The sequence below is a fragment of the Neophocaena asiaeorientalis genome, unplaced genomic scaffold, assembly GCF_003031525.2.
Source record: "Neophocaena asiaeorientalis asiaeorientalis breed wild unplaced genomic scaffold, Neophocaena_asiaeorientalis_V1.1 scaffold129, whole genome shotgun sequence".
In the NCBI taxonomy this organism is placed as follows: Eukaryota; Metazoa; Chordata; class Mammalia; order Artiodactyla; family Phocoenidae; genus Neophocaena; species Neophocaena asiaeorientalis.
In genome coordinates, this window is record NW_020172446.1 from 4560706 (window position 1) to 4574107 (window position 13402).

The 13402-nt window shown below is 40.1% G+C and overlaps 1 protein-coding gene across 4 annotated transcripts in view; it reads right to left on the reverse strand.

Moving 5' to 3' along the window:
* The window catches only part of SSH2 (slingshot protein phosphatase 2), a 241886-nt gene that overhangs the window by 25944 nt on the left and 202540 nt on the right, over nt 1-13402 (reverse strand). For all 4 annotated transcript variants that reach the window (XM_024737264.1, XM_024737263.1, XM_024737266.1 and 1 more), the window contains 3 exons: nt 11921-12014; nt 11658-11786; nt 1925-1971 (listed from right to left, as the gene is read on the reverse strand). In XM_024737264.1, coding sequence (XP_024593032.1) covers nt 1925-1971; nt 11658-11786; nt 11921-12014 — 270 coding nt within the window. The remainder of the gene's footprint in view (nt 1-1924; nt 1972-11657; nt 11787-11920; nt 12015-13402) is intronic.

Here is a 13402-nt window from a genome sequence, read left to right on the forward strand (position 1 = left end):
GACTCTAGAGCACAGGCCCAGTAGTTGTGGTGCACGGGCTTAGTTTAGTTGCTCCACGGCAGGTGGGACCTTCCCGGACCAGGGCTTGAACCCATGTCCCCTGCATTGGCAGGTGGATTCTTAACCACTGTGCCACCTGGGAAATCCTTCTTCATCCGTTAAAGTTTAAGCACCAGTGAATTTAAGAAACAAGATCTAAGTAGATGTCTGAGCATCTAACCATACTTGTCTTTTTTCTGTGTTCTATAATTTAGCATTGTAAGTAGTAAATGAGATAAACAGGTCTCATCTCCAGCTGGGGATATAAGTCAAAAGTCAAAGTGGATATATGCATGAAGCGATTCTAATGCGTTTGGCAGGCAGTGCTCTATCAAATCTCAGATTTCATATTAAACACTGTATCAGGTGCTAGTTTCCTGCGGGTCACATTCTGTCAATTTTTCTACCATTCCTTCACATTTACCGGGCACCCTTTTGATATAAGGCTCTGAGCTAGGTATGTTTCACACAAAACTAAGATATGGTCTCTGCTTTCAAGAACTTCTGATTCAATCCTTATCAACTTAAATTTTCCAGGTTCTATTTAATTTCATACCTTAATATTAAGTAACCAGATTTCCATCCCCCCCGCCCTAAGAACTCTTTGTATAATCACTTGGCTTCCTTTCTTCTGAGGGAAAAGTAGGAAGTATGCATCTAATCACGTTAAAGACAACCAGAAGGCTGACTTGTAGCTGAGAAAACAGGCAGCCAGCAACCAGTCAGGGAGTCATCACTATCTCTTGAGTCTCAGTAGGTCTTATCTCTGTCCAAAACGAAGAGTTAGAATGGCCAATTTCCAGACATGATTTTCTCTTCTCTTATTGGAATGAGCTGACCTCCTAAGGCTGAGTTCAATGAAAGATTTAGGCATTAGCTAAGAAGTGAAAAGGGAAGAATGGCAGCTTTTTGCTTGCTGAATGTTCACTGTGGTCTCAGTTGCTTCAATCAAACTCATAACCATGCCGCTTAGGAACACATTTCCTACTACAAGGTCAGTCTTCTTGTTCAATTTTACACTGTCTCTTTTATATTTATAACCTACTTAGTCTTCATGCACCTTACTATAAAAGGATAGGAACTGAGTCTTATTTTTCTTTGGATCCCTAGCATCTAGCGCTGTGCTTGGCCTACAGAAGTTGCTCAGTAAATGTTTAATACAGGCCTGTGAACCCAGCATATGCAGTTCTGTGTACTCTTACATAAAAATAGGAACCAAAGTCTAGAGAGACAGTAAAAAGATCAGTGGTTGCCAGGGGGTGGGGGTGGGGAATAAACGGACAGAGCACAGAGGATTTTTAGGGCACTGAAAATACTCTGTATGATGCCATCGTGATGGACACATGGTCATTATACATTTGTCCAAAGCCATAGAACGTACAGCACTAAGAGTGAACTGTAACGTGAACTATGGACTTCAGATGATTACCAGGTGTCAATGTAGGTTCATCAGTTGTAAAAAATGTACCTCTCTGGTGGGGATGTTGAGAATGGGGGAGACTATGCATGTGTGGGGCAGGGAGTATATGGGAGCTCTCTGTACCCTCCCCTCAATTTTGCTGTGAACCTTAAACTGCTCTTAAAAAAAAAAAAAAAAAAAAAAGGGAGTCAATAACTAGATTTGCTTTTAAACAGCATGAAAGGCTTGCACATTTGTTTTTGAAAGCCTTTCCACTGAAACAGTTGATCTTTCTTCGGAGGTGGGGGGATGAAACAGTGGGAGAATAGCCATTTTAATTTTTATTAAATTATACCCAGTAAGAATCAACTGGAAGCAACTCTTAAGCTTAAAGTTACTCACTGACACCTCTCTGACGGGAAAATGTAAAGATAAAACAGTGATTTCTGCGACATGGGGGTGTCAGCAATTGCTCTGTGTACTTACCCTCGGTTCTGCAAATCCTCTAAGTTAGAGGCATTCCATTCCGAGCCCTGTGGAACCAAAAAGACAAGGTTAGAGAGTATTAGCCAATGAACCGAATACAATACTTGAAAAGGAGTCCTGTGAGGGAAGAAACAGTTTCTAAAAAGAAGGCCAATAACATCTACCAAGTTTCCTCTCTCAGTGCCAGGTACTTTATATGCTATCATATTCAGTTTCCACAAATGATAGAGTAAGAAAGTTACCTTCACTTTTTAGAGATATGAAAACCAACCCTTATAGAATTCAGATAATATCTGCTCAAGATCACATTGCTGGAAAGGTTTCTTTGACCATTCTCCAATCTAAGTTAAATGTAGTCCGTCACTCTTGTTTATAGTAGTCTATTTTATCAATAGCATGCATCACTATTTTTACTTGTGTATTTATTTACGTGCTTATTTACTACCTTTCTCCTCCACTATAATACAAGCTTCTTGAGGGCAGCAACCAGGTCTCTTGTTCTCTAAGGAAACTCCTGCACAGTGCCTGGCACCTCGCAGGTATTCTTAAATGAACAAAGTGGCATTATTATGAATTAAAACTGGATTTCATTTTAAAACCCCCACTTTTTCTAGTGCATTATGTTGCATCTAAGAAACTGGGATGGTACGGTGTGTGTGTATGTCTGTGGGGGAGAGAGTGAAAAACAGTCAAACAAATGAGAGGAACATGATGTGCAAAATTTAAAGGAAAATGTCTCTATAGATTATCTGCAAGATACATCAATTGTTAATATTTTGCCATATTTGCTTTCTCGCTGTCCTTCCCTTTCTTTCAATATATATCATACTTCTTTTTTACCCGAACCATTTAAGTAACTTGAGCATCATGACACTTCAATACTTGATCATGTATCATTTAAGAACAAGAATATTCTCCTATATAATTCCATTTCTGCAACCAAGAAAGATAACATGAATACAATAATAATCTAACATATCATCTATATTTGAATTTTAAAAATTGCCCTCAAAATGTCCTTTGTATTCATTCAATCAAGAATCAGACTGTGCATTTAGTTGCCATGTCTCTAATCTAGAACAGTCGACCCCTGTGCCTTTAGTTATTTTGTCTTTCATGATACTGACAATTTTGTAGACTACAGGTCTGTAATACTGGAGAGCTCCCCACAACCTGGATTTATCTGATTGTTTCCTGATGACTAGATTCAGGTCAAACATTCCTGGCAAGAATATGACAAGGGAGGGCTTCCCTGGCGGCGCAGTGGTTAAGAATCCGCCTGCCAATGCAGGGGACAGGGGTTCAAGCCCTGGTCTGGGAAGATCCCACATGCCGCGGAGCAACTAAGCCCGTGCGCCACAACTACTGAGCCTGCGCTCTAGAGCCTGTGTGCCACGACTGCTGAAGCCCATGTGCCCTAGAGCCCGTGCTCCATAACAAGAGAAGCCACCGCAATGAGAAGCCCGCGCACCACAACGAAGAGTAGCCCCTGCTCACTGCAATTAGAAAAAGCCCGTGCACAGCAACGAAGACCCAACACAGACAAAAATAAATAAAATAAATTTATATAAAAAAAGAATATTACAAGGGAGATATTGTGTACTTCGTACTGCATCAAATCATGAGGCACATAATGTCAGTTTGTCCCATTATTTGTCAGGCTGAGTTTGAATTCTTGGTAGATACCTTTGTGTCTGCCACATCCCTCTATTGTAAAGGTTCCTTTGAAATTAATTAGTAGTCTATAGTAATCTTTGAAGCCGTGTGAAAGGCAAAGTAATCTTTTTGCCCTATGATTTCAGCATCAATTGCCGATCTTGCCCAAATGAATTATTCTACTGGAGGTTACAAAATGGTAATTTTCTAATTCCATCATTCCTTCTGCAAGTTAGCTGACATTCTTCTGTAAAAGAGTCTCACCTAATCAATCATCACACCCTTTATTGAAGTGTCACTATGGACTCTTGAATTCTTTTTGTATTTAGAACGTTATAATCCATTACCATCTTTTTTTTTGGACATGCAGATTGTCCGGAATTTGGTCAGTGGGAATCTCTTCAAACAGGTTCCTTTTGATATGATTCCATTAGTCTTTGAGCGCATCCATGCTTTGTAGTACAAAAAGTTGTTCCGGATTCACTTTGTGAGTAGAATCAGCCAGTTCCCCAAGAAGCCCTGGTTTCTTTTAGTGAAGAATGATATTTTGTAACCAAGATCTGGGCATTAATTAGGTATGCTCCTAACTACTGGGTGTCATTGTTTCTAAAACGTTTCAGTGGTCAGATCTAGGAAATATTTCTAAAAAAATACTGTTTATATTTTTACCTTCAACTGAAATTAATTCAACACCACAAGGTTCTTTCTTGCCTCTCCCACACTGTTTATATATCTCCTTACTCCACGGTGAGAAGTTTGGTTCCCAAAGACTCATTTACTCTACTTACAAAATAGTTTTAACATTATTACACCAATACCAAAACCAATAACAAAAATGTTAAGTTCAAATTTTCTTTGCATTTCTTTTTTTTTCCTTATTATATCCCACTAAGGGGTACAATTAGAGTATTATGCTTAAGTTATTGGAATTAATTTCTTTCTGTGAGGTTATGAATTTGATACATATTTGGGTTCATTTGCTCCTGTTTATATTCAATTTTAGGGTGTGTTTTTTCTTCCATGTTTTCCATTTCTTTGAATATACAAGACTTTTTTTTTTTGGCGGGGGGGTGGGGGGGCGGGGGGCGGGGACGCGGGCCTCTCACTGTTGTGGCCTCTCCCGTTGCGGAACACAGGCTCCGGATGCGCAGGCTCAGCGACCATGGCTCACGGGCCCAGCTGCTCCGCGGCATGTGGGATCTTCCCGGACCGGGGCACGAGCCTGTGTCCCCTGCATCGGCAGGCGGACTCTCAACCACTGCGCCACCAGGGAAGCCCTATACAAGACTTTTATAATACTGAAAGTCAAAAGTTTATTAAAAAGTAAACTTGAAGTCTCACTCCCACCCCCATCTCCTCAATCCCCATGGGTAACCGTTTTTATTAGTTTGTGGCTTATTCTACCTATGTTGTATTTTGAAAAAAATATAAGCAAATATATACTTACCACTTCTGAATTACACAAAAGTACTTTACTACATATGCTTTTATTGTTCTTTGCTTTCTTCACTTTGCAATATCTCCTCAGACCCACTCCACATCACAGTGCCACTTTCCCCATAGCCTTGCCAACAAAATGTGTGGTTAAGCTTTTGAATCTTTTCCAAACTGATAGGCGTGAAATGTTATCTCGGTGTAATTTTAATTTGCATTTCTGTTTAGCGTAAAAGTGAGCAACTCTTCAATGTTTCAGGTCTATTTTCTATCTTTGAGCTGTATGTTCATGTCTTTTGAAAAGGCAAACATTTAAAAATAAGAATTTATCTATTTCAGAATAATGCATTAAGTGGAATTTAGCTTTATAAGACTCAGGTTCAAGTCCCAACTCCCCCTCTGACTGGGGGACCTTGGGCAAACTGATTAACCTCTCTGTTTTCACTTTTCTTATCTGTAAAATGAAACACTCCTCCCACCCTAGTCCTAGGAATCTAATGGATAGCTTCCCCTCAAACTACAAATATAAAGTTTCTCCCCTTTCCTTTTGCCATGTAAGAATACAAAGAGAAGTCTGTGACCTGGAAGAGGGCCCTCACCTGACCATGCAGGCACACTGGTCTCAAGACTTCCAGCCTCTCCAGAACTGTAATAAGTTTCTATTGTTTATAAGCCAACACCTCCCGCCCCTCCCTCACACTTCTTTCATATTAAAATGGAAAACCCTCTCTCCATCCTAAATCCTCCTCTGGACACTGTCCTTTTCCTTTTCCTGAAAGGAAATCTAATACTCACTTTCTAAAATTCCCCATCTAATACTTTCTACAATTCCTCATTTCCCATGTATCTCAACCCACAGCACTGTGGCTTCTGCCCTCATCACTCTTGCTAATGACCTCTTCTAATTGTCTAATCCAGAGGTCACCTCTGTAACCTTATTCCACTGGCCTTCTATGAGTATATCTATCTTGATATGGTCATCACTCCCTCCTTATGGAATTAGATCAGACTGCACAAATATCTAGCCTCATGCCTGGCACAACAAAGAGGATCAACAAATGCTTGTTGAATAAATCATCAAATGAGATAAGTAAATGAAGCACTCTGAAAATTGTCAAGTGTTATGTAAGCACTATCTTCGTATTACAAGTGATCTGTAATTTGGCCATCGAACTTGGAGATCTCAAGGATGCTATGTTGAAGTACATTTAGGAAAATTGTCAGTAAGTGACGGATGACTGATCTTTTCTACAGACCAGGGCTCACCTGACTTGCTTTAAAAAATATATAAGAGGTTCTAAAGACTCTGTGCTCAAACTTAGAAAACTGGCTCCCATACCAAAGAAAGAGGCAAGAATTATTTTTTTATAAAAAGGACTTTCAAGGAGACAGAAGCCAAGCAATAAGGGTTGAGTGGCTAAATTGGAGCCAGGGAAATGTGACCACCTCACTCCTTAATTTAGAAATCTAAATCCTCTGCGGAATTCTGTACAGCTAGATGGAAATAACCCTGATGTGATGGTAAAAGTCCATGGTTTTCATCTACCTGTCCAGAGAAACTTCAAACTGACAATCTGAAATGACACATATCCAGAAACAAAATAAATTAAACTCATCAGCTACTGACTCAGTGAAGCCCATGTAAAGTGACTTGGGCTCTGCTCAGGGCTGTTTCAGGTTCAACCTGAAAGAACTGGAATCAACATGGTGTAATTACTTTTCTGTCCTCAATACAAATGCCATGCATATTAGCCCCCTTGGATCCTCAACAGACTCAATCTCTTTTTTTTTTCCTCCATGCTTCTCAGGCAGTGACATAATTCCATGGGGGTTTTCGGTAAGTTCTATGTAATTATGCAGAGCATATTTTAATTGTATGGAAGTGTAAAATGAAATCTTGAAACTATACTGTAATACATTTTAAAAAAATAAATTTATTTATTTTTGGCTGCGTTGGGTCTTTGTTGCTATGTGTGGGCTTCCTCTAGTTGCGGCAAGTGGGGGCTACTCTTCGTTGCAGTGTGCCGGCTTCTCATTGCAGTGGCTTCTCTTGTTGTGGAGCACGGGCTCTAGGCACGTGGGCTTCAGTAGTTGTGGGGCATGGGCTTAGTTGCTCCGTGGCATGTGGGATCTTCCCAGACCAGGGATCGAACCCATGTCCCCTGCATTGGCAGGCAGATTCCTAACCACCCCGCTCCTACAGTTTTTAAATAAGTTCACTTCCACCTTTCACTCTGGTTCACCTACACTGTACTCTGGCCCAGACTGAAGTGACTGATTTCTTTTAAAATGTTATCCTCAGTACATGCACCCCAGTGTTCACTGCAGCACTGTTTACAATAGCCAAGACATGGAAGCAACCTAAATGTCCATCAACAGAGGAGTGGATAAAGATGATGTGGCATATATACAATGGAAGATTATTCAGCCATTAAAAGGATGAAATAATGCCATTTGCAGCAACATGGATGGACCTAGAGATTGTCATACTGAGTGAGGTAAGTCAGAAAGAGAAAGAGAAATATATGATATCCCTTATAAGTGGAATCTAAAAAGAAATGATACAAATGAACTCATTTACAAAACAGAAACAGACTCATAGAGAACGAACTTATGGTTACCAGAGGGGAAGGGTGGGGGGAAAGGATAGTTAGGGAGTTTGGGATCAATATGTACGCACTGCTATATTTAAGATGGATACCCAACAAGGACCTACTGTATAGCACAGGGGCCTAACTGTGCTCAAAGTTATGTAGGAGTCTGGGGGAGAATGGATACATGTATATGTATGGCTGAGTTGCTTTGCTGTGTACCTGAAACTATCACAACATTGTTAATCGGCTATGCTCCACCCCCACCTCCCAAAAAAAGGGGAAGAATTCTGTAAGTTCCAAATTGGGGTGAAAACTAAAATTGCCTGAAGTAAAAAAAAAAAAAAATGTTATCCTTAGGAAATAACCTTGTTGGGGTCCAAAAGTTCCAAGCAAAAAGAGGAGAGCACATCTATGGCAAAGAAGGATGACTGTACTGGGGGTTCTGCGAAGATCATACAACTTGAGATAATCTTCAGGGATTCGTATCCCTGTCCAAATCTTTATGATACCATACCTACAGCCTCAATGCTGTGAGTCACTTTACTGTGGCAGCCAGGCACAGGATCGATAACTTTTTCTTCTAAAAAGTTAATGCTACACATCTCCAGTTGAGGGGCAAAAATCATGAATATGAGACAATTTTTCTTTGAAACCAAAACTCTACTTTAAAAGGATTTGTAATGTCAAATCTTGAAAAGGATACAATCAGCAGTAAAATTCTGACTTCTTTCTCATTCACAAACAACATTACCGGTTGCCTGTCCAATATGACTGTGTTTCCCTAATTTAACTAAGAATGCTGCCTGCCTTTCTGCAAAGGCTCTCTGTTCACATCTAGCATTTTCTCAGCCAAATCGGACAGCCTCCAGGAGAGCTGTTGATACGAGATTTGGTTGGCAAAGGCTTCCAGCTCAGAGAAGTAGTACACTCTTAAGGGTGTGGAAGAACTGCTTTTTCTGGAAATACCCTGGCTTCCAACCAATCAATCCTGGCTTCTCGCTGCAGATTTTCTTTAAACTACGCTCTATACTTTTCTTCTGCATATCAGCTGGACACCTTTCCAAATAAACATCTCTGTGTAGTGCACTACTAAGCCGAGCATTCTTCCAAAGGGAGGGGAGAAATCCTGCTGCATCCGTTCACACAATCTGCTTGCGCTCCAGGCATGGCAGCTACGCACAAGATGAAATGACTTTGCAGAAAATTAACAACACCACTTACAGTTTGGATAAAACCTCTTTTTCCGTGTCAACTGCTGGGAAAGCCAGCAGAGCACAGACTCACTGGAGAAGAAACAGGGGTTTGGACACAGGATATGGTGGTACAAACAAAGGGAAATACAATAAGATGTTTAGACAACCTGTTCATGCACTTATTTTGTTGGATAAGAGTTAAATTCCAGGATTCTCCAGTTTGAAAGTTTTTTTCCCAAATAAGAAAAATATTCACAATGCAAAGAACATGTCCATTCTCAAGAAAACAGAATTATATCTGAAGCTGAATACATTTTCCTTTTTTCAAAAATATGTACATAGATACATATTAAAAAAGTAATAAAGAACTAGAAGGCAATATTATATAATGAAAGATAATCGTGCTTATCTCTCTTGGTGTTGATTAAATGTCATTTATTGTCTTCTGAAGTTGCCTAAATTTTCTATAACGAACATGAATTATTTTTGTAATAAGAGAAAAACCCAAGACAGAAGACTACACCAATAATCATGAAATAATAGGATGAATTTAGTGATACAAATACTCAAATGCATTTCTAGTTGATTAGTGACTTATTTGGGGAGAACTGGATTGTTTTTTCTGCTTAGAGTACTATTAAAATTTATCTATATGTCCTAAAATAGCACCATTTGAGGAAGGGGTAAGGAGAAGGTAGTTCTTGAGGGGGTGGCATCAGAGACACAGGGAAGCATGTCTGAAATTAAACAGTTAGTGACTGAATTTGATATTCATCATGTCTACGTCCTTTTAGGTATTAAGATCTAAGCTCAATGGGAAAGCAACTTCCAAGTTTATAGCTTTGGTCACTTTCAAATGAGTTATTTTTGGCTACAGGCACTTGCCCTTCATAAAAATTAGTCACGTTACATGGAGACAGTTGGGGGCAGGGTCCATTTGAATGAGTGACTCATAAGTTTTCTATGCACAACACAAAAATTATTTCCAAGGATACAAGAGCAGGGAATACATGAACCCTCATGGAATTACACACAAAAGACAACAAAGCCAGGTGCTACACAAATGGAAAGGTCCGTGACAGTTCTGCCGAATGATCTACATTGAGAAATGGCAACACACATTGGTCAAGTTAAAGTAAAGAAAAGAAGCTCCCCTCCCAGCTCACAGCTTTTCATAGGTAATTTCATAGCTAAACACCACCATGAATCACTTGACAAGCATACGTACTCCAAAGTGTCAACAAGTTAATTCAGGGCACAAGCCTTCAATGGCATGAAGTCTGACTGCTTGGTGAAATAAACTCTTATATTCAGGGTGAGATGATGCAGTTTAGTCAGTTCCTGTGCATATTTATTCCTCTTCTCTTCTGTTTCCCACCTTCTAATCACAAATGTGCTTACCAGAGAAACGAAGTGAAATTCAAACCAATCGATTTAGTTCCTTGTTAGCATTTTTAGTCAAAGTATGTGGGAATTGGAAATAACAGTGAGGTTTTGGTGTTCCCCACTGACTTCAATTATCCTTGTTATCCTTGTTCCCACTACCATGTACAGATGAAAACTAGAACTCTTTAACATTTGGGAGATAATAGGTCTTAGGATTTTAGAAGCTTTCCTAATCCATCTGTCAGAGAGGTCTTCTTGGGCTAATCAGAAGCCACTGAATGTTCAGGTACCATGAAGAACAATTTTAAATCACTGAAGATTTGGTAATCAAAAAGTAATTGAGGGGGCTTCCCTGGTGGCGCAGTGGTTGAGAGTCCACCTGCCGATGCACGGGACACGGGTTCGTGCCCCGGTCCAGGAAGATCCCACATGCTGCGGAGCGGCTGGGCCTGTGAGCCATGGCCGCTGAGCCTGCACGTCTGGAGCCTGTGCTCCGCAACGGGAGAGGCCACAACAGTGAGAGGCCCGTGTACCGCAAAAAAAAAAAAAAAGTAATTGAGGGACTAAAAATGTAGCTACAAGGTTCCAAATGTTTTAAAAGTCCAATAGTCTTTGTTATAAGTAGTTTTCTAGGGGGCTTCCCTGGTGGCACAGTGGGTGGGAATCTGCCTGCCAATGCAGGGGACACGGGTTCGATTCCCTGGCCCGGGAAGATTCCCACATGCCGCGGAGCAAGTAAGCCCATGTGCCACAAATACTGATCCTGCGCTCTAGAGCCCGTGCTCTGCAACAAGAGAAGCCACAACAATGAGAAGCCCGCGCACCACTCGCTGCAACTAGAGAAAGTCTGCGCACAGAACAAAGACCCAACACAGCCAAAAATCAAAACAAATAAATAAATACATTTAGTAAAAAAAAAAAAAAAAAAAAAAAAAAGTAGTTTTAAAAAAAAAAAAAATAGAAAGTAGTTTTCTGCTCTCTTCAGATATATCAGATCTTAGACCCATTTGGCAGATTTAAAAGAGTGACCTCAAAAAGGATCATTCTTTTTTGGGGATACACTGTATAAAACTACTGTGGACTGGTCTGCTTTGTGGCTCTATTATGTAGGACAGATGAGATCTTTAACAACCCATGGGCAAGAAAGGCCTGATCTGTAGCATTTGCCAATTTCCTCGGTGTAAATTTTCCCACCATAGTCAATTGATGTCACTGAGGAATTGGGAAGAGATGAGCAGAAGCACACCATTATATAACATTTCCACCATACAATAGATGTAAATAACCTTAAGAGCACAGATAATTGTAAAATGTAGTAAAATACAGGAAGTGATGAGGTTTGAGTATTTATGACCTTTGTTTTTAATGTAAGTTACATTTTATCTAAATATAATTTGATAATTGCCCCCGCCTCCATGAGTTGGTATGGACTAGCCCCAGCACACCCTTTAAAGTGGCCCTAGGACTTACCAAGAACACGTGCTCAAATATCTGTGTAGGGCTATCCATCTGACCAAGGATCACTATCATTTCATTATCTATAAATTCCTTGAATTCTCGCAAGTTGCACACCATTTGCATTTCCAATTCAGTTCGTATCTGAAACAGAGATGACATTTTGTACTAATCTCTGAGAAGTCCCCCTGGACTTTCAATCACTCACCATTTCTAGCCCCACTCCTATTATCATTCTACCTCTAGCCTTGGAACAATGGGGACTCAAGGTCTCTTACCTCTTTGGATGTGATATTCTCCAAATCCTTCTGCATCATAATCTCCCTTAATTTGGTTTTAATTAGCCTTTCTGTTCGCTCACGTTCAGTTGGTCTGAGAAGAGAGAAATGGTGATTTTTCTTAGGCAGGAATTTGACCAAGTCAATTAATGTGCCATCTGATTATGTTTCCAAACTGGCAGACCTTCCCTTTGTTACCCTTAAATTTATATTCTGGAGGCATGGGAAAAAGAAAATTATACTTTAAAAAGTTTCTTTTCAGAATGTATAGAATATAAACATGTAGAGATTATTACTTGAAGAGATTGTACATGTCTAATAGCCCATAAATATATTCACGTATACAGATCCAAGAAGGAGTAAAAGACAAATAGGCTATACTGAGTGTAATACTTTAATGGAGGACCATTTCCCATCAAGTACCCCTGAGTACCACTTGCTGAGCTAGAGTACCAAGCTGGGAAGACCAGTGGTGCGACCTACTATGGAACTGGGTCTTCTGTAGCTTAAAAATGCCACCCAATGCTGACCATCTGCTGCTACGGTTCTAGAAAAATGCGAAAGAGAGAAGAGTGATTTCTTCCTTCTTCAATGAAGCAAATTCTGTTCCAAAATGGATTTTAAGGATTAGCTACCTGGAGTACTCCATCCAAAATGTTTTCTTTTTCACAAAAGCTCTCACCAATATCTGTGAAATTATTATCCCCATTTTACAGATAAAGGAAATAAACAGCTAAAAGGTTAAATGACATGCCAACCGTCACTTTCACTGGCAGGAGACCCAGAACTCTCCATCCAGCCTAACACTCTACCTGCAAGATTATGTTGCTTCCCTTAGTCTTCTGACTCTCTTAAAAACAAAAATTTCCCTTGGAACCTTACTATGAAATCAAACTAGGAAGGTGATTCTCCAATTACTGGAAAGATACTGGTTCAACATAACTAGATGCTTCTCTCTAAAAGCATTATTTCATATTATGCAGAATTTGAGTGAGGCTAACAGAGAGTACTTTCTGTCTCATCTTTCCCTCCTACCAACTTGAGAAAGGTATCTGCCCTGTACTTCCTTATTTGGAGATGGAAATGGACGAAGCCTTCAGGCATCCTGCCTGCCCTTGCTGCCTACGGCCTTATCACTGGCTGCAAAAATAGCTTCAGTATAATCTCCAAAGATGGATGCTCTGACCCACAACCTTGGGGCTCCCCACCACTTGTACTCTTAGTTTCTCACGAACCCTGCAGAGTATAGCTAACGCCTCTGCCATTTCCCTGTCAATCGGCCAAAGCATCCCTGTCTTGACTAGGATTAACATTCTTAACCATGCTCCCCACCATTTTTCCTAGACATAGCTAATGGTAGAAAGTTATACATTTCAGTCTTCTACTAAAAATAAATATTGGTAAAAAACAAATTTTAGCACCTGTGTGCATCGGTTCGATTCCCTAGTTTAGCAGACTTTCTCCCAATCCTTCACACTTGTT